This window comes from Triturus cristatus, chromosome 10 (genome assembly GCF_964204655.1).
Source record: "Triturus cristatus chromosome 10, aTriCri1.1, whole genome shotgun sequence".
Taxonomy (NCBI): Eukaryota; Metazoa; Chordata; class Amphibia; order Caudata; family Salamandridae; genus Triturus; species Triturus cristatus.
Genome location: NC_140593.1, coordinates 835,165,204 through 835,185,251, shown reverse-complemented (window position 1 = coordinate 835,185,251; position 20,048 = coordinate 835,165,204). Strand labels below are relative to the sequence as shown.

The 20,048-nt window shown below is 45.4% G+C and overlaps 2 protein-coding genes across 2 annotated transcripts in view; one reads left to right on the top strand and one right to left on the bottom strand.

Annotated features, from left to right (window-relative positions):
• VASN (vasorin) overlaps positions 1-15,616 on the top strand; it is a 43,062-nt gene extending 27,446 nt beyond the window's left edge. Inside the window, exon 2 of the mRNA XM_085628452.1 lies at positions 11,024-15,616. Within this exon, the coding sequence (XP_085484578.1) occupies positions 11,024-13,058 (2,035 nt within the window). The 3' untranslated portion in view covers positions 13,059-15,616. The remainder of the gene's footprint in view (positions 1-11,023) is intronic.
• The window catches only part of CORO7 (coronin 7), an 850,148-nt gene that overhangs the window by 370,149 nt on the left and 459,951 nt on the right, over positions 1-20,048 (bottom strand). The gene's annotated exons all lie outside the window — the stretch shown is intronic.

The window sequence follows — 20,048 nt, the reverse complement described above, 5'->3', positions numbered from 1 at the left end:
TTTCCCCATTATAAGTCTTGCTAGATGCCATATAATGCAAAGAAAAAAACCTGAACTTAAGGATCAACTCATGCATGGTCCTGGGCCCTTGAGAGCCGATGTACATACAATGGTGAAAGCAAAGGAAATGTCCCAGAATGCAATGTGCTATTGAGAGAAAGCCAGGAGTGTCTGGAGGTGATGACTTGGCAGCTATTCTGCGGGGTTAAGTCGGAGCTCCAATGTCCTGGTTTCTGTGCAAGTCAAACGTTGCATGTAGCATGAACTTGGAAAGTAGTGAGAACGTCCATACCCAGGTCCGGCCGTGGGGGCCCTGAGGTCTTGTCCATGGCAGGCGCTTCCGTCGCCGAGCCTCCATACTGCCCAATTGCCCCCTGCACATTCCTCTCCACTGGGTGGGCACATCATATCCCCCCCATCTGAGGCCGAGACCTGCCTGCACTTCACAAGGCACACAGAACTGCCAGTTCTACATTTCTCTCCTCCCCCTCCCACCGGGCGTCCCCATTATTACTGCACAGAATTTATAACCAAACGTCAAAAAATACCGCGCCAGGTGAAAAAAAAAAATCTAATTAAAAGCAGCTTTGGCTCAAGTGTGTTTTTTTTCCTTCTCAGACGCCTCCCTCCCCTGCTGCCTTTTGTGGGCCCCTCCGACCCCCACCTTTGTTTCTTCTACGTCCAGCTGCACATTCCTCAGTTCATTACCTGTCTCCCCGATAGCAGCTCTGACGGCTCGTGCTAGACCGCGGCCCTTCGCCCCACCCCTGCAAGCACCGTGGAAAAATAATAACTTTTCTTATTACAATGACTGAAAGATGCGTGGGGAGTGAAGGATCAACCGACAACTATCTCACACGAGGCCTAATGCCATCCCTCTCTCTCTCGACACATGAGGGTGTTCTCGGCCGTCGATCAAAACAGCCAAACACCCGTGAACCTACCAGACCTAAACCAACAACCGGGCTTCTGCTGGGCACCGACGAACACCTTTATTCCTACCATACACAGAGCAGAACACATCCAACAAGACACAACCTAACACCTATCCTTCTAGCAGACACAAATCAATGCCCAGATTATAAACCAAAAGCAAACCAACGCTTGGCCTTCATTTTAGAAACAAACACCCTTTCTCCTACCAGCCACAAAATAGCATCGATCCTTCTACCAGACACAAACCAGCACCCTTTTTATAAGCCACAATAGGTCTTCTATTAGACAAAACAAACACCCCTCTCCTCCCACAAGACAGAAATTACAGCATATTCCACCCAGACGCAAACCAACTACTATTTTTCTACCAGCACACAAACCAACAGTTATTCTTCTAGGAGGCACAATCCACCACTCATCTATTTTCCAGCTACAAAACCAGCATACTGTTTACCAGATACAACAATCTACCCACTTTATGTCAGACACAAACCAGCACCCGTTTTATGAACCAGAAACAAACCAAGGTTTGGCCTTCAATTAGGCAAAACGAACACCCTTCCTCCTACCAGACAGGAATCACCACATATGATACCGCACTCAAACCAGCGCCCATTTTTCTGCCTTCACACAACCCAGCACCAAACCACACTTGGTCTTGTACTGGGCCCAAATGATCACTCTTTTTCCTACCAGACACCGCCTGTCCTACGACACAAACAACACCTATATTTCTTTTAAGCACAAACTAATAACCAGATTATAAACCAAAAACAAACCATTTTGACACAAACACCCATTCTCCCGCCAGAAACAATCCAGCACCTGCCCTTCTATCAGACACAAAGCAGCGCCTGTTTTTTAAACCGGAAACAAACCAACACTTGGCCTTAAGTTAACTCCGTATATTCGAACTGCTAACCACTTTTAAGTACCTAATTTAACCAATCCTATATGCATTGCTTAAGCGACTTAGCGCGTTTGTTTTTAAAATAAATCAGATTTTTAGAAGTCTGAACATAATAGTTGATTTTAAAATTGATCTCGGTCTGTTATCCAAACGTGCACAATTCTCTATGTAAGAGCTGGGCAGATAGGTGTATGTGGTGTATAGCGCATCTGTAGGTGCACCTCTCATTCTGTGAAGCTGGCGCTAGAAACAACCGAACCAGGGGGTGGTGGGAGGGGGATTTGAATACCCTTTCACCTTCCCATGACTTTGCCCACACTTTAATGAACTACAATTCATCTAGTTCCTAAAACATGTTATTGAGGTTCAACAGAAGGAGGCCTGGCCCTTCAACATATCCATCCCTTCCATACTGGACAGACATGCCCCCCCCCCCCCTTTGCAGGAAGTACTGACTGACCCTCAGCCCACCGCGGTAGAACTTGACGGACAGCTGTGCGCACTGTGCATTAGCCCCAGTGACGTCGAAACCAGGAGTGTCAGTAGGGGCGGGGTACCGATCCCGTGACACAACTTAACTCAATACCTTCAACACAACACACATCCCTCTTTTCCAACACCCGATTCAACCCGGAGTAACAAACAAGACGTGGTTCAAGTTCTATGTATGGGGGAAGGCAAGCGTGTCCTCACGGAAACTGCGGTGCGCGGAGTGACGCAATCGACACAGGTTCGTGCTTAAGGGAAACTGAATTAGACATCCCCACTCCTCCAGAGCCCTGCAGCTGGGATGCAGATGTGCAGCGGTGCTCTCCGCTCAGCAGGGACGTACACATTAGTAGTAAAAGAAGTAGTCCCGAGATGTGTTCTGGGGACTGTTCTGTCATAATAATTCACCCACACCCCCAAGCCAGAGTTTACGAGGCACACTCCCTTACGCACAGGATAGGCTGCCTGCTTTACTCTCGATTATGGTACTGTGCAACCTCGTTTGCATAAACCAATTAAAATGTCCCTTCCTAGAGGGAAGAGAACATGCCCCGGCGCAGAGACCTTGTTTTCAGAGAGGGAGCAACGACCCCCCAGTCAGGAGATTAGGACCCTTCACAGAAGAGCGGCACCCTGCTGTCCAAACAGTGTTATCCCGTGCAGTTCACTGACTGCGATGTTATCTCTTCTCTGCAGAGTAAACAATCCCTGAAGCCACAGGACAGATTTGCAATGTGCTCCGAGTGACGTTCGCCAGTCCCCAGAGGAAGCAAGCTTGCAGGCCATTTACCACCACCCAAAGAATTGCCATCAAAATACCGCCAAAAACTCAGAGAAACTAGTCTTAACCAATGAGATTGGCGCGTGCCCAGCCCAACCCCATATGATATGAAACAGGGTTGTCCGACTAGGTCCATTGAGGGTGGATCCATGCCAGATTTTCTCAAGTCAGGGATGCTCAACACAAGTCCAGGAAAGATGTATAGAAATGTCAGATTTTTAAAGGCGCAAGTTATCAAAGTAGATCCCGTATGGCTCTTCGGGTGTCAGAGTTTCAGGCTAGCCCCATAGAATACCTTTTCAAATACAATGAATCTAAATGTAAATCATTCATAAAGTGTTTGTATTTAGGACGGTCACTCTAGTGCTAGGAGGCATTCCCATCCTCGCAAGGATACCTATCAAAGACCAGTCCCGTGTGATTAAAAGCACATTCGCTGTTCCACACAGTTACAGGGGTGGTAACTAATCCAAGAGACCGCTATGCTGGTGTCGAGTTACACTCCTGGGTTCAGTCAATTTAAGGACAGGCACGCACCCTGGAGTCATCCAAGCAGAGTGTTTTTGTTTGAAAATGTTAAAGCAATTATCTTGTCCAACCGCTAGAGGGCAGGGTTATGCACAGCATGCCAATGTTTGACAGACCTCACCACATATGACACTGGGAACTATTTCTTCCTATTAATTCGGTCGATGGGTTTCCAGCTGTGGTCCTAGAGACGGTTGCTCCCTTCCTCGGCTCCAGTAACCCTATGTTCTCTAAGAGAAGTTAACTCTTACATCTGCCACTTTTGTTAGTCGCTTGGGCTCACTGAAGATGCACAAAACACCTTTCTAGTGCCAAAAACTGTACATATTAAATTTGGGTTCAGATTGGACGTATCTCTTTGCACCCACAGACTATCCTCTAGGTGCCATCTACATACAGCTAGCGGCACTTTGAATATGATCCGATTTCTCCAAATTCTCCAAATATAGGAAATAACAGGGAGAAAGGAGCTTTCCACAACTTAACACTGACACCCCAGGCTACAATGTGAATGCAGAGGATGTAATTGGATGATTCAGTCTCTGCCTCCAGAGCCACTCAAAGGATGAAAATTCAACATGGCGGGAGACAAAGGGACTCGCAATGTAAAATCCGTGATCACTTGCTAAATCCACTCATATCCTTGTTGTAACAGTTCTCAGAAGTGCTACAGACAAACCATCAACAGGGAGAACAACACGCACACAAACACACACTGCTGCAGTGCACCTAGACTTACATACCAGCCCTCCACATCACTATCGGTCCCGCTGATGTCAATGAGGAAGGCCACTATCACAGAAGCCAGCAACTCCCAAAAGGGATCAACACCTTATAAGCTCCCCTTTTTTAATTACAATTTTTTTTTAACCCCCCCCCCCCCCCCCCCCCAAAAAAAGAAGGAAGCATATTGAAAACATGTTTAGGAACTTTTTGTTATTCATGCTCATTTAACTCTACCAAGTAACGGAAAAGATTGAACTACTTTGAAACTACAAGAGTGAAAGAACTGCACTAAAAACACAGCACAGATTCAGATTTCAAAATGTGTTTGGGGGTGCTCGGCAAAGTGTTTGTGTTGTGAAGCCCCTTCAGACGATGAAGAGCCTTCCTCAGTACTTCATCGGGCGCTAACAGTCTAGTACAGATCTAGACCCGTCACAGTTCTGGTGGAACACCAAGAGATGGCCCAACCTTGAAAAGGTGATGGCCAGTTTCCGGGAAAAGTCAGTTGCTGCCTCGAAGCCTCCTCCTCCGCCGCCTGGGATTCCAATGCTGTGAGACCCAGTGATGTTCGGCCAATTCCCTGACTAAGAGAAGATGCATCTAGGCTTATCTGCAACGTGTGCAGATAGAATACTGTCCGAGCCGGTGCCAGGATCAGATGATCGGTCTCCTGCAACCGCCAACTATGCTATGTGAGTGCGTGGTCGGCAACGTTTCTTTGTGCTAGCATACCGGGGAAGTACAGGATCACCATACAGTCAGAGTAGCCGAAGTTATCTTGCGCACAGCTAAGTCTTCACCTCGTTCTGAACTTACGGGTGGCTCATTCAATTTTATGGCCACAGAGGCTCAAAATACCCGGTCTCTGGTTTTCTAATATTCAAAGCCAGGTCCATAAAGTTGCAACAGTCTAGCATATGCTTATCTTGATACTATCGAAGCTCAGTAGTGGGTCGTCCCAGAGCAAATAGCTTTTGACCCCATGACATGGACTGCAGGAGAATTAATTTCCTTGGGTGCGAAGTGAATTTCATCACGCTTCCAGATACATACTAAATCCACAGTGAAGCTCCTCATGCTTCCAGATACATACTATTGCCACAGTGAAGCTTGTCACGCTTCCAAATACATATTGCTATAATGAAGCTCATTACGCTTCCAGATGCATACTATTGCCACAGTGAAGCTCATCACGCTTCCAAATACATACTATTGCTATAAAGAAGCTCATCACGCTTACAGATATTTACTATTTCCATAGAGAAGCTCATCATGCGTCCAGATGCATACTATTGCCACAGTGAAGCTTGTCACGCTTCCAAATACGTATTGTTGCTATAATGAAGCTCATCACGCTTCCAAATACATACTATTGCCACAGTGAAGCTTGTCAAGCTTCCAAATACATACTGTTGCTATAATGAAGCTCATCACCCTTCCAGATGAATGAAGCTTGTCGCGCTTCCAGATACATACTATTTCATCAGGGAAGTTCAATACGCTTCCAGATACAAACTATTTCCACAGTGAAGCTCATCACGCTTCCAGATGATACTATTCCCACAGTGGGGACTAGAGTAAATGAATCACTTTGCGAGACCAAGGAAGAATAAACTACAAGAATAGGCTGCCGGATCCTCCGCTGGCACAAGCGACCCCTTTAAACTGCAGAGATCCGAGAGCTCAGAGCAGTCTTGGAATCTAGCAGTAATCCGAGGTTTCGCTCAGATTTAGAAGGCTGTGGACAAGACCGCATTGTTCGGGGCCAGAGACTGGGGTTCTCATGGGAAGATTCTATGGTGGCAAGCACTACCTCAGTGGAATTAGGTTGATCGTTAAAAAAATGTTTGACAATTCACCACCTCATCGAAGAGCTAGACACAAGAGCTTCATGACATCATGGATGAAACTGTGGCATGTTCTCTCGGACTGCGATGACGTGCTTCATTTTTGCATACATACGAAGGGTGGGGGTGATCTGCACACGAGGCTGGCAAGGAGCTTTTATCTAAGAGTTGATAAGCAGCAGGCACACTCAGGGCTTCGGTGCTGAGCACATTTCATGTGTGGAATTAGGATCAAGATGCAAAAACCACCCATGGCACACAATGAGAATGGGTGTATTAATGGATTTTTAAAGTGCATTTTCTTCATTGGGTTTCCTGGCATTAAATAATACATTTTGTCAATTTCTGCACAGGGCTGTGTTGTTAGAGTGCATTCCAGCAATTTTCCCCAGAAAGGTAACTGCAAAATTGGAAATTAAATAATCAAATATCTTTGATTTAGGAAACTTTGTTTCATAAGTAAAAGCATAATGCAGCAGTTTTCATAATTAATGGGATGGTACTTGGTGGCTGAAAGGCAGCAGGTAAAATCCCAGGTCACTTGGATTAGACATAGTCTGTTTCTGAGTTACTTTAGTTGAGCGAGAGCCAGTGGGGTGACAGTTTTGAAGGAGCTTATCAACGTTTGGCCGAGAGTCAGGAGTTTAAATTCGCTAAATACCAGGATGTTATACCAGAAAAATCAGGAAGCTTGGCAGCAATCTTAATGGTGTTAGGGGTTCTTCGATTTATAGACCTAATCTTAGACCACTGGCCTTCGTCCTCGTGCCACACTGACAGCAGGGAGACAGAAACGAAAGGATCTTTGAGCCCTATTTATAAAAACTTAGACGGAGTAATCGAGCACCATTTCATGAAATTTACATTGCGCGTATTAATCAAAATGACACCAGATGACTCAGTAATGGCCTGGTGATATGTCAGTGCTGGAGCACGAGAACAACGTCAATGACCAGAGCACGGGAGGCTGCTTTTTCTGCACTATTATTTTTTGCATGAAATGTGTACTTGTACCAAAAACGAAAACAAGGGGCTAAATTGTACACTAAATACTGGTTTTGCGTTTCACATATTTTCAGATAGGTGTTGCAAAACGTCACTTAATTACGTAAAAACAAATGATGCAAATGTCACACATCATTAATAAAAACACCCTCGGTGGTGACCCGTGCGGGGTCATCTGTTGTCAGAGACATTTCCGTCACCCACATTGCTGCAGAACTCCACTGCGGGACATACCCAGGTCACTGTAAACTGACCTGCCGACCTGTGTACTTAAGGGTACTCTTGACAGGATGAAGTACGACCGCTGCTGTGTCCCGTCGCTGCGCCTGCTTGATTTTGGGACGGAGGGGGGCGCCTTGAGGAGCAGGGGGTTCAGGGGGAGTTTACCGCGGCTGGCCCGGGGGAGCTGCGCGCGGGCCCCGTCTGGCTGCGCAGGGAGGAGCGAGGCGCTGTTGACAGCTGGGTGAGCCTCAGCTATGCACCAGCCAAAGGTCACCATTCCTGGCGGATAATGCGCAGATACGGCGAGGGTATTTGTGTCAGTAAACATCAAGCACACTCCGCTGCCGTCCAAAGGCCTGTCCTCCCCTCTGGCCCGGAGAGGGGCGCCCTGGAGGTGGGCAGGCCCCGAGCAGGGTGGGGGTGCGCGAGCAGGGTGGGGGAGCGCGAGCGGGCGTGGGCCGTCTCCAGTGAGACACGCGTTGGCGCGAAATCAGTTTACAAACAGAACTGCTCTAACAACGCGCACCCACATTACTCAGCACATTTCTTGGAAATTAGGCATAGTCCAACAAGTTTACCCCGCAGCTCACTGAGTTGGAATATTCAATACAGATGGACATGTTTACAGGATAGGCAGAGGTTTGCCGTCGGGGCGGCGGGGGGAGGGGGGGAGGGGGGGGCGGTCGTTGGTGTCAGCTGTTTGTCAGAGAAAAGGTCAGTCAATGGCTCCAAGTTATAAGGGGCACATAATTCCAGAGGCAGACGAAACCATCCAACAATCCAAGTTAAGTGAAGAGAAAAACACTGCATTGGGCTAAGCCCAGATGTGATTGACAAAGTCTATAGCCAATGGCTGAAAGAGGCTTGTCAAAGAAAGCCAGTGATTGGAAGAGGTGGAACCAAAGCCCAGTCTATATAAATTGCTAGCAGTGGGTTTGTTTGACAACTAACCTGTCAACCCAGACCTAAACACTCAATTTTGAGACACAGAAAGCAAACGCAGAGGGAGGAGAGGAAAGAATGGAGAGAGATTTGGGCACTATTGACGAAGAATTCAAAATAATTATTAGTTAAACAGGCATGTCTTCATGGCAAGAGAAGGACACAAAAAAGCGAGGGAATGTCTACCGTGTGCATGGACCTGGAGTGGGCAATAGGTCTGCCCCGGATGAATGGTTCTGTAAGTCATAGCACTGAATAGGTGGGAACAATTTTTGCTGCATGTGTCTTAGGTCCTCCTGAATATCTAGGCAGCACCAAGTAGTTGTAATTTGATGTAGCTTTGTACCTTGAAGGAGAACCCTGAACCCACCTTTGTCAGTTGCACTCAAAGACGTTTTATTTTTATCTTTGATCATGGCAAAATGTTATTTGTTTAAAATTGGTTACAAAACACTTTGGAAAACCCAAACCATTTTCACAACTGTTGACAGAATCTAGCTTTAAGAAGTAATCAGGCTACACACTTAGAATACAAAATATACAAGAGTTTTAAAAAAAACTAAAAGAAAAGAACCCCCAACCCCAAAAATATCTTCATCACCCCAATAAGCACCTCCCTCTTCCCCAACATTTATGCTTTGTTGCATCTCCGGGTGGACCTTGTGCTACGAACTGTAATGTTCTCTATATATCTATGATATATAGCGAGAACGTAGCCGAAAGGCAGTGCAGCGCCGTACAGGATTCTAGGCAAAGACACCGTTAACTCGTGATTGGAGAGGTTGCCGGTTTCTAAGAGCAAAAGTGGACTGTGACAGCATTACGATGCCTTGTTCTTCGAAGACACGTGTTTTCAGCTATTTCCTAAACTGAATCAGGGTTGTGGCTGCCCTGGTGGGTATGCGCATGCTCCTCTAGATTCTTGATTTGTAGACCGAGACGTGTTTTGTTTTTTGTGTGTTTTTGCACATTATAATCTCTAGTCTAATGGTGTGATAGTGTCCTGGTTGTGGGTGTGAGGAGAGCCACCAGAGATGGTAGGCTTGGCAGACAGATAAGTAGGGGTGCCGGTGACGATTACTTTGTAGATATCTTTAACTACGAAGAAAGCAGGTGTAAACGTCACACACCGAACTGCATCATGTAAATGTTGTACAGATAGGGCCGCAAGGCAATTCTGCTGCTGCATTTGTTCCATTGTAATAATCAATTTACTAAACTTACTGAACTTTCCACATAGTTGAAATTCTACTGCACAATTTGCAAATTTAATTAATTTTTTTTGCATGCATCTCAAAGGAATAAAAAGTTACTAAACAAAAAATACGGTGCTGCGTCAATGCAGATCCTATGCAAGGTTAATTAATCGCTCTTCATTTGCTAATAGCTGTATTCAGGTGTTGGCAATAATGAGTGAAAACGTATGTCCAGGCAGTATTTCAGAATTTAAAAATAGCAAAATGATACTTCCAACATAATGTTCCAAATTCTACTGCAGAATTTCACTTTTCTCGGAGCATAAGTTAATCAAGCCTGAAACATAATTTGGTCCAGCAATGCTGCATAATTCCAATGATCCTGCTTATAGAGTGCAGGCTTAACCAGAAGGAGACAAAGAGTGACACACAGATTAGTAATACAATGAAAAGAAAGGCAGAGGGCCTGGCCCACAGGCGAAAGAGAGATTAAGGCTGGGGGTAAAGATGTGAAAAGGAACAATGATCAGGCACGCCTTTATCTGTTAAAATAAACACATGCGTAACTCAAGCATCCATAAAGGGTAGAGGTGACAGAGGGCTAGGGCCTCTTGCAGAGATCAGAGATGTCCACACCACATACAGTCCTGAACCAGCATGCAGTGGGGCAGACATGTCTGCAGCTCTCCCAACACCTTCATTTCATTTAATACGTCAACACTGCCCGGCGAATCAAATCCAAAGGTCGAGGGACCTGAGGTAACGCTAAAGCCCCCTTTACCCTCATCCTTTCTGATGATACGAAATAATAACGTGACCACACGGGTACCATCTCATGGAGTCACCGTGGTCTCAGTCTTTGGATTTCACTTCACCTGCAGTGAATTCTGGGAGTTGCACGTTTTGGTTCAAGTGAATTGATCCAAGTGGGGTCAAGATCACAATGGTTTCTACAGGAACAAACCGGGACTGAAGACCTGGTGCTCTGGTGAAATGCGCAGTCATCTTACCACTCACGTCAAGCCACGCTAATGGTAAGGGACTCTGGAAGCTCTAATTAATGCATATTTCTATTTAGCTCTGATCCGCCCTATCCCATAAGGGAGTCGTTTCTGTCCTAAAACATTAACAAGATTACAGCACGTTCCAGTCATGTTCTGCCCAAATTCAGCAATTCCTGTTAGAGGAGCATCCTCACGGGGAAACATCTGACTTCGCTCACAGCATGCCTCACCCAACACTAGTCATTTCTGCCATAAAACCTTTTCCATAAAACCTTTTCCACAAAGTCAGTGTACTGACTAAGGCAATGTCATTCAACATGTGATAATTTGATGTCTGACCTGCATGTGTATGGAATTGAACGTGTTTTTGAAATCCCTATGCAGAATTAGCCTTTGGAGTTTCTTGTTCTTGATGATATTTTCTTTTCTCTTCACAGAAAGCACGCCATGTGTCCATTGCTGATGATGGTTCTTCTGTTGCTGTCACACCCAATCTCGCTCTACTGCTGTCCCGAAGGTTGCATGTGTAACCAACCACAAATAGTGTTCTGTATCTCCCGGAGGAACCCAACTACCCCAAAAGGCATACCGCAAAACACTGCCAGCCTGTACGTCTTTGAGAACGGCATCACCGACATTGGGGAGGACAGCTTTACGGGTCTCCTGGAGCTTCAGCTCTTAGACCTTTCTCAAAACAAGATCTCCAGCCTCCAGAAAAATATCTTCCAGTCTGTCCCTAATCTCAACAATCTGGACTTGTCCGCCAACCAAATAAGAGAAATCACAAATGAGACCTTCCACGGATTACGTCGGCTTGAACGCCTCTACTTGAATGGCAACAAAATCCAGCACATTGACCCCACGGCTTTTGACACCCTGGAGAATCTGCTTGAGCTGAAGCTACAGAATAACCGCCTTACTGCGGCGCCTGTATTGAAACTCCCACAACTCTTATTGTTAGATCTGAGCTGGAACCAAATCCCCAGCATAGATGCAAAACATTTTTACACTGACAACATTGAGTCACTAAACATTGCTGGGTTAGGCCTTGGCACATTGGACGAGGAGCTTTTTCAAAGCCTGCGGAATCTTCATGAGTTAGACATCTCAGAAAACCAGCTAGCTAAGGTCCCGAGGGTTCTCCATAAGCTACGCAGGCTAACTAAGCTCAGTATGGCTGGAAACACCCAGATTTCACAGCTGCAACCAGAAGATTTTGTCAGTCTGCAAAACCTCCAAGAGCTGGATATCAGTAACATGAACCTCAGGACCATCCCACAGGACTTCTTCGTCTTCTCCAACAGGCTAAAAGCCATTAACATAGCAGAGAATCCATTCAACTGTGTCTGCCAGATGAGCTGGTTTGTTGGTTGGTTCAATGGAGAAAAAGTTACACTCAAGAGGTCAGATGAGACCCGGTGTCATTTCCCACCAAAGAATGCAGGGAAGATTCTAAGAAACTTGGCATACATGGATTTTGGATGCCCGACAACAATTGCCACAACCACCACAACCATAAAAACCACAACTCCAAAGCCAGTCCTTCCGAGGACCACCACAGGATCCTATGTGTTGGATCTTATCACAACCATGCCAACTCGGAAGCCCACCCTGCTCCAGGAGGACTCCACACAGGAACCAAATCCAGATGTGCGGAAATCAGAAATCCCTCAGGAGGAACTCTGCCCACCGCAAATCTGCTTGAATGGTGGGTCTTGCCAACTGGATGCTGATGGTCACTTGAGGTGTGCATGCCTTGATGGGTTCTCGGGGGTATACTGTGAGACCAAAGTGAAACCAGCCATTACTCTGCCAACAGTAACCAAAGTGGTGCAGCCAACAACACAGTCCAAACAAATCAATATCCAAGAAACGGGCAGCACCTCCTTAAAGGTGAACCTACACAGCTACATTCACTCAAGAGTTCAGCTCAAAGGTATACGCCTGACCTACCGAAACCTGTCTGGTCCAGATAAACGGCCAGTATCACTTAATCTCCCTACTTCACTGTCGGACTACACTGTCCACAGCCTAAAGCCTAACTGCACCTACCACATTTGTGTAGAGCCATTTGAAGATTGGGACTCAGACGAGAAGTCCTGCGTGGAGGCCCAAACTGCCCCTCTAACCAACCAGCAACATGCCCCCGTCACCCAAACCAAAGACAGCAATCTGACCCTCATGATAGTACCTGCACTGGCGGCAACATTGCTCCTCGTTGTGGCTGTTGCAGCCACCGTATACTACCTTCGGAGTCGCCGCCCTGAACAAGCGGATGCTGGAGGGGAAATGGGCCCTATGGAACTGGAAGGGGTGAAGGAGTGCCTTGAAAATGGAAGCCTGCGTGGTCATGACCAGAAGTCACCGGAACTCATGGCACTGCCCAACGGTTTGGAGTACGAGGTTCCTTTGATGCAGCAGCGTTGCTACAGTAATAACAACAATACAGCATTAAAACCATCTTACTTTTAAGGCTTGCCTTGCTCTGGCCAAGGGAAGGAATTCCAAGGGACAAATGAAATCTATTGGGGACCGGACAGGCTTTGAGGGACTGATGTTTGCAGACAATTAATAGACAAGACCCACTTATTTTTGCACATCGGGAAGGGAAAGTGGTCAATTGTTTTTGCGCAAATGTCACACTTTCTCAAGGCCTGCACCGCGCACCCTCCCAAAAAAGACAAAGCGGGCGAGCTTTCTGACGAAGCGATGTGGCAAACTTTAAATCTAGCTGTGTACAAGTCTGAACATGCAGTCTCCTCCGTGGGGAGCGAATACGGCCCAAGATGTCAGGCTCATATATACAGAGCTAAAGGGAAAAAACATTGAAACAAGAATTTCCAGGGTAGGCAGAGCACTCAAAGAGATTAGCTCGAAAAAGAGAGCACAAAAGAGATCAACAGAGAGTAAAAACAAGAGTTCAAAGAAAGTCCTCACGGGATCTGCCAGAGAAAGCCACCATGACACCAGTCACGATGGATCCAAGAGAGAGGCGACTTAACGATGACCCTGATGGTCAGGCACACCAGCATCGTGGGCACCAGTGGGCAGTGTAGCATCGCACGCGCCTCGTGACCTGTGTCTCCTCTCCCACGCACACGAACATGTGGATTTACAGTGTTGTTCTCCATATCAATACGCCTCAGAAGGAAGTGAAAAGCAGCAGGCCAGAATTCACTGTTCAGTTTCAAAACAACATGCTGGAAACTGTATGTCAAAGTTTTGCAATCCGTATGTTTTTTAAACTGCACCAGGGAATCCCTGCCACCGCCTGTTGAAGTCACATTCGGGGCCAAACGCTGTAGAGGGGCAGATAGATTCCATTACTTTTTCATTTGGGTGGCGGGCGGGTATGGCAAGGCCGGAAATCAAACAGAAAACGTGGTTGGACTGCTTGGTTATGTATTTATTGCTTTTTAAGTGCATGCCGGGAACCCAATGCCCCACCCAATTTCTCTGCTCTTTGTTGCCAAGAAGTGCTTTTAGTGGGAAGGTAGCTGCATTAATTTGTCGACCTAAGATGTCCCTCATCATCTCGAGACCTAAATTGTTAGAGGAGATGCTGGGAACACCAGAAGAATTCATATTAAGCATATGCTCAGTGCACTTGGAACCTGGGATCATAGACTGCGGTAGTGTGTCACTGGTCATCATTGATGGTCGAAGAGGTCCAGTCTCCACCGCACTGACCTGTGCACAGGAAATTAGAATACATGTTACAAGAGGGACTACTCCTATGTGCCAAAAGGTCTCTAGCTGGTAGAGCTGACCCTCTGAGCAGGACAGATTCTCCGCTTGTGCCACTGAGAGGGTTTCACATTTACTACTATATTTTACACTCTGGTGTCCTAGGGAACCTCTCTACATGCCTTAAACACTTACAAAGGCATCACCCCAAAAACCTCTGAAATCCTTCCTCCATACCTTTTGAATTTTACCCAATGAGCACAAGGGATTATTTATCTGTGCCATTGAGATCTGCTACTGTGCCTGATCTATCCCGCACTTCTGCCACAGTGATCCTTTATCGACCTCATGGGCTTCCACAAATGAGGGATTAGACTATATGTGGCACAGCAAAACCCTTGTGGTGCCTCTTGGGCCGCGTACCCTGTATTCAGGGTATTAGGCGTCTTATGCCAGCCTAATGCCCTCAAATGACATTGTATCTGTAGGGGAACAAACGCGTAGGCTCCCCAGCACAGCAGGAAGCAAGAGATGTAAACAGGCTAGATCAGGAACACTTGGAGGACCCAAAGGAAGAGGGATTTCACCCTATTCTTAACGTGGAGCACTCCAACAACATTTCAAAGGTTCATGGCAGGTCATTCCATTATTTGTCCCCCACAAAATGATGGATTTAACCCCCCCATGGGAGAAAGCTTTATCTTAGGGGCCTCAAATAACCTATGTCCAGGGATATCAAGGACATGTTTGGGAAGTGTATTCAGAGACAAGTTGTACAGTGGCCTTCTCTGTCTTCTGTATCCTCCTTCCTTTGCTTCTTAGACGCGAGGAGGGGTAACTCCCAACAAGCAAGGAGCCTCTTTCACTGCCTGGGCTTTGCAATGGGTAGGAACCTACTATAACAATACAGATACAATACCTTGAGTGGCAGTGATTAGTCCCTCCATGGGTCTCATGGGCCCTTCTCCTTGAGAATTTAGGGGCCACATCCCTCATTTGTGGGTCAAAGATCCACGCCTTATGCGCAGAGTCCAGTGCCCATCTTTGTCGAGGGTATCGGATGTAGAAATTAAGACACACGACGTGAATTTCAGTTTTGTCAACTCTAATTTTTTTATTGGCTGTAAGGGAAAGGGTGGGGCACAGATGAAAACTGGAACCGTGGAAAGCTTTAAGAACATTTCTTGTTAAAATGTATTTAATCAGCAGAATATTCCCGTTTTTGCCGGGAGGTCTTCTGCTGAGGCGCCAACGTCATGTACTTATCTTGTAAAAAGGATATATTTTATGTGTATATATGTATGTGTTTTTTGTAATAAAAAGACTGCTTGTCAATGACTGCAGGTATGTAGTTGTGTTTAGATGATGCTACTAAGAAGGACAACAACAACATTAACGAGTCCAACGTGGGTGACCACTATCTACAAATGGCCATGGGCATTAACTGGTGACCCTGAAGTAAATGCCCGTTTTTACCCTTTGACAAACCGTCCATTCAGGCCACATCCACTGGCCAATGTGTGTTAGTCTCTCCACAGGCCAATTTTTGTTAGTCCCTTGGCCCTGCAGCCAAAGAGGTGGTGCAATTAAACATTTGTATGACCGCGACATTTACATGCCTCAAGGGTGGCAATTTGAGTGATGGTTTATTTAAAGTAGTTAAAAATCAAAAATGGCGCAATGCATACCTGCCACCTCTAGCCGCCAAAATGCATGAGAAGTCAGGCGTTTGAGAGGATGATCCCATTAAGGTCAGTGAGGAAAGAATACTTTTTGTAGGGTGATGCAGGTTTGAAATGGAGGCATTGTGTTTGTGTGGCAGGTGAATAGAAGCCAAAAGCGTGTGATTTGATAAGTATGGCAATGCAGGTATATCCAGTTTTGGTTCGCTCTTGGAATTAATGTACATGAAGTTTTAGATTTTTACTATGAATAGTAAACCTAAACGTAGAGTTCACAGAGTGAACATGGGAATAGATTACTGACATCTAGAAAGGATTCACCTCAAATATGTCAAGTCAAGCCACGTGACGTCCTTGTGTACTTCCTCCCAGTGACTTACGTCTGAGCTCTGAAGTTTTCAAAATTCTTAGGCGCAATCATTTGCATTATGAATGATAATACACGAATTGGCATTTCCTGACCTTGCATTCCAATGACATTAGAGTACGGGATAGTAGTAACTTTAAAATATCCTAAATATCTCACAGGAATACACACCAAACCTACACAATCCTACAATGGATAAAACATAAAGGTGTTTAGAATCAAGGTGCAAGTGATAACTCTTCCCAACAGCCCAGAATCACTTCTGAGGCAGTAAGGGCAATAAGGGTAGCAGAGATCATATACTTCAGTAACATTTAACTTTACTTGGAGTAGTAGTGAATATCAGTGGCTCGCTCCAGAAAGACATATACATCAATGGGCTTAAGGCTGTAATCAGAATGAATGTGCATCAAAGGTGCAGTTGTTAATGAATATCAGTGGCCCAGGTGTTGCTGAACAGGACAACCCTGTCAGTAATAAGCATAAGAGGCCAAGTCTGCACAATACCGGTGGCTCAGTCACCTGCTGCCGAGCTGTCAGTAAAGAATACCAATGGCCTGGTCCATAAGGAACAGCAATGGCCCATTCTGCGTACGCGCAGTCTGAGCACGCAGTACCAATTGAAGTGGGCACACTGGGCAGTTGCACGGGGCCTCACGAGCATTGCTTTGCCCAGGGGTCTATAATGCTGTTAAGACGGCCCTGGGGGCTCACCCCCTACTCCTGAGCCCCCTTGCCAGGACTCCCCGTTTTTAAACAGCCCCCCGCCCAGGGCCTCATAAAGTTTTTTGTTGGGGACCAATCTCTCTGCATCCCATGAAGTTGGGAAAGCTGTGGCCTTCTACTGCAGTATGGCCCATTTAGAGTCACAGTGTTCAAAGCCCACACCACTGTGGGAGGTCTGTACATTTCTGCACCAATTCACTGCCATGTTCCAAAAAGCATTTCCCCTTGACCCTTGTATTTGCACAACTTCAGAAACACTGAAAATATCTGATTTTAACCCGGTTCTTGGGCCGACACTTGCAGTTTGTCATAGGCCTAAAAATGTATGCTTAAGAAGCAGACATCAGTGATGACAAATATTCTCTGCCTGGGTGACTGTTGTTTATCACGATAATATGCATCCAACTTAATACCCGAAGCACGAAAAACCAAATTCCACCATCCTACGTTGAGGCTAGTCTCTGCACTTGGCCAGAGCAGTAGCTGGATTGGCTCCGACTCTCGGGGTCAGGAGGTCAGATGTCTTTCATACACTCACTGGTCAGATCATTGTGTGGCTCCTGCTTTCTAGGGCACTCTGAAGGAATATTCAGATACCGAGTTCCAGTGCTGCTGCAAGAACCAATATCAGCGAGAGCCGGCGCATTGATTCCATCAATGGAGGCAGTCTGATGAGTAGAGGTGGGCGAGCCAGATCCCCAGCTCTGGCTCACCTTGAGAACCTCTCGGAACCTCGAGCCCCAAACTGAGGTGGGCTCTAATGGAGGCGATGAGTCCCACAGGCTACAGCTGCCAGTTGTATAACATGGAGAACCGTTTTCGAATCCCATCCTAGGCTCAGCATCCAGTGAATCCCTGCAATCTCCCGGTGTAAAAAAAAAAAGATGTGCAACAAAGTCTATTGTGAAGTGCTCTTAAATCCTTAAGCAAGATCTGCACTATGTAAAACTGCCCAAAAAATGAAATGTGAATTCTGCCTGGACTCCAAGGTCTAATCTCATCGTCCATGAATTAAGGACAAAGCATTAACTGTTGATGTCAGAAAGGGATATACATCTGGTGGCTTAATTACAGACTGTGAAACTGGATAATCTGACTCAATCCCAGCTTGCTTGCCTAAACACATTTTCTGGTTAAACAATAATGGGGTAACCCTGTGTCCCTCAGAACCTGGGTATATATAAATGAACAAGAAACTGTTCTGTCGGGTAGAAGGTAGGTTACTTAGTGGTGCACTGAATGCCCTAATTTAAACTGGATAGCAACCTTATCTCAAACGCCTGGAAAGTAGAACACTTATTCAATAAAGAATTTGAAACAGAAATCTGGATACTTTGTACTGTTTCTGTTTATCAGAATTGATTCATTCATAGATAATCACAGTACAGTACAATATATACAGAGTGGTTAAGGTTTCATATACATCGTCGACGTTTCAACCCGTAGTGTGCCCCGTGACTTCCTAATGGGGCACACTACGAGTTGAAACGTCGACGATTACTCAAGGCCCAGACTGACCAAGACTCTACACATAGCAAAAGAATATTATCAGTGAAAAGAGTCATTGGTGTTACATAATTACCTGGCCTATCACTCACATGTATATAAAACCTTAACCACTTTGTGTATATATTGTACACTTCTTGAGCACTGAGCACCTATGTCACATGATCACCTTTTTATGTAAATATTTACTTTATGTTGACAGCATCTTACTACTGTAACTGTGATTATCTATGAATGAATCAATTCTGATAAACAAACAGTACAAAGTATCCAGATTTCTGTTTCAAATTATTTATTAAATAAGTGTTCTACTTTCTAGGCGTTTGAGATAAGGTTGCTATGCAATTTAAATTAGGGCATTCAGTGCACCTCTAAGTAACCTACCTTCTACCCGACAGAACCGTTGCTTGTTCATTTAAACACATTTTCTGATCCTAGGCAAATATTTTATTTTACCATGCCTCCTTTTTGTTTATTATTAAGTATGAGAGCACTTTCAAATGCAAGTTCAGGATGTGCGCTGTCCAAAAAACATCTCTTGTGTTTAATTTGATTGCCTATAATGTTGCTCCATTTATAACACGAATTTAGGCCACATGTACCGTACAGATGGCAGATGACTTGCCTGTTGGTTCACTAGTAGCATTGTCACTGCTGGGGCAGGAATGTTTCTCAGCTCAAGTTAAAAACTCTAACTTTTATAAAATACTGTTCGAATAATCTGATGTACTGAGGCAGTGAGATTCAAAGTACGGCCTGGCAGCCGCATGCGGCCCTCCTGGCCTTTATGTGTGGCCCCCTGATCAACAGCAACACTAGGCTGCTGTTTGCTGTACACAGCACTAACATTAAAATGTGCTATATAAACAGGGAAAAATGTATTTAACTGTTAATTACAGTTAAAGAAAGGAAATAATTAGTATGTCTTGCACGGTGTAACTTTAGGAACACATTGGTTTATAAACGCATCTTGCAGCAAATGTGTAAAGATAATCAGCCTCATGCATCAACCCAAAATCCAGTCGGTAAAATACCGATTCGGTAATAGCTCCCGGTATTAAGTAAAAAATACCCAATCCCAATGCATCAACCCAAAAGCAGAAATCGCTATTTAAGGAATCCTTAAATACCGATTCCTTAAATAGCGATTGCATTTAAGGAATCCCAAAGTGAGATTCCTTAAATGCAATGCATCAAAGTTAAAAAATTAGCGATTTCGCTAATAGGGGGAGCAAATTACCATGAAGATGAACTGCATGGTAATTTGCAAAAACTTTGAAAAATTCACTTTTGTGCATTTTTCAAAGTTTCATGTTGCGCACACACATGCCCTTAGAGCATGTGTGTGTGCAACATATGTGCACATATCATTTTCAGGGGTGCAACAGGGTGTCCTTTTGACACCCTGGCACCCTTGAAAGTGCTCCCGCTATTAGCGATTTGGTAATACCGAATCGCTAATACAGACTGGCTTTACATTCATTCCTATGGGCC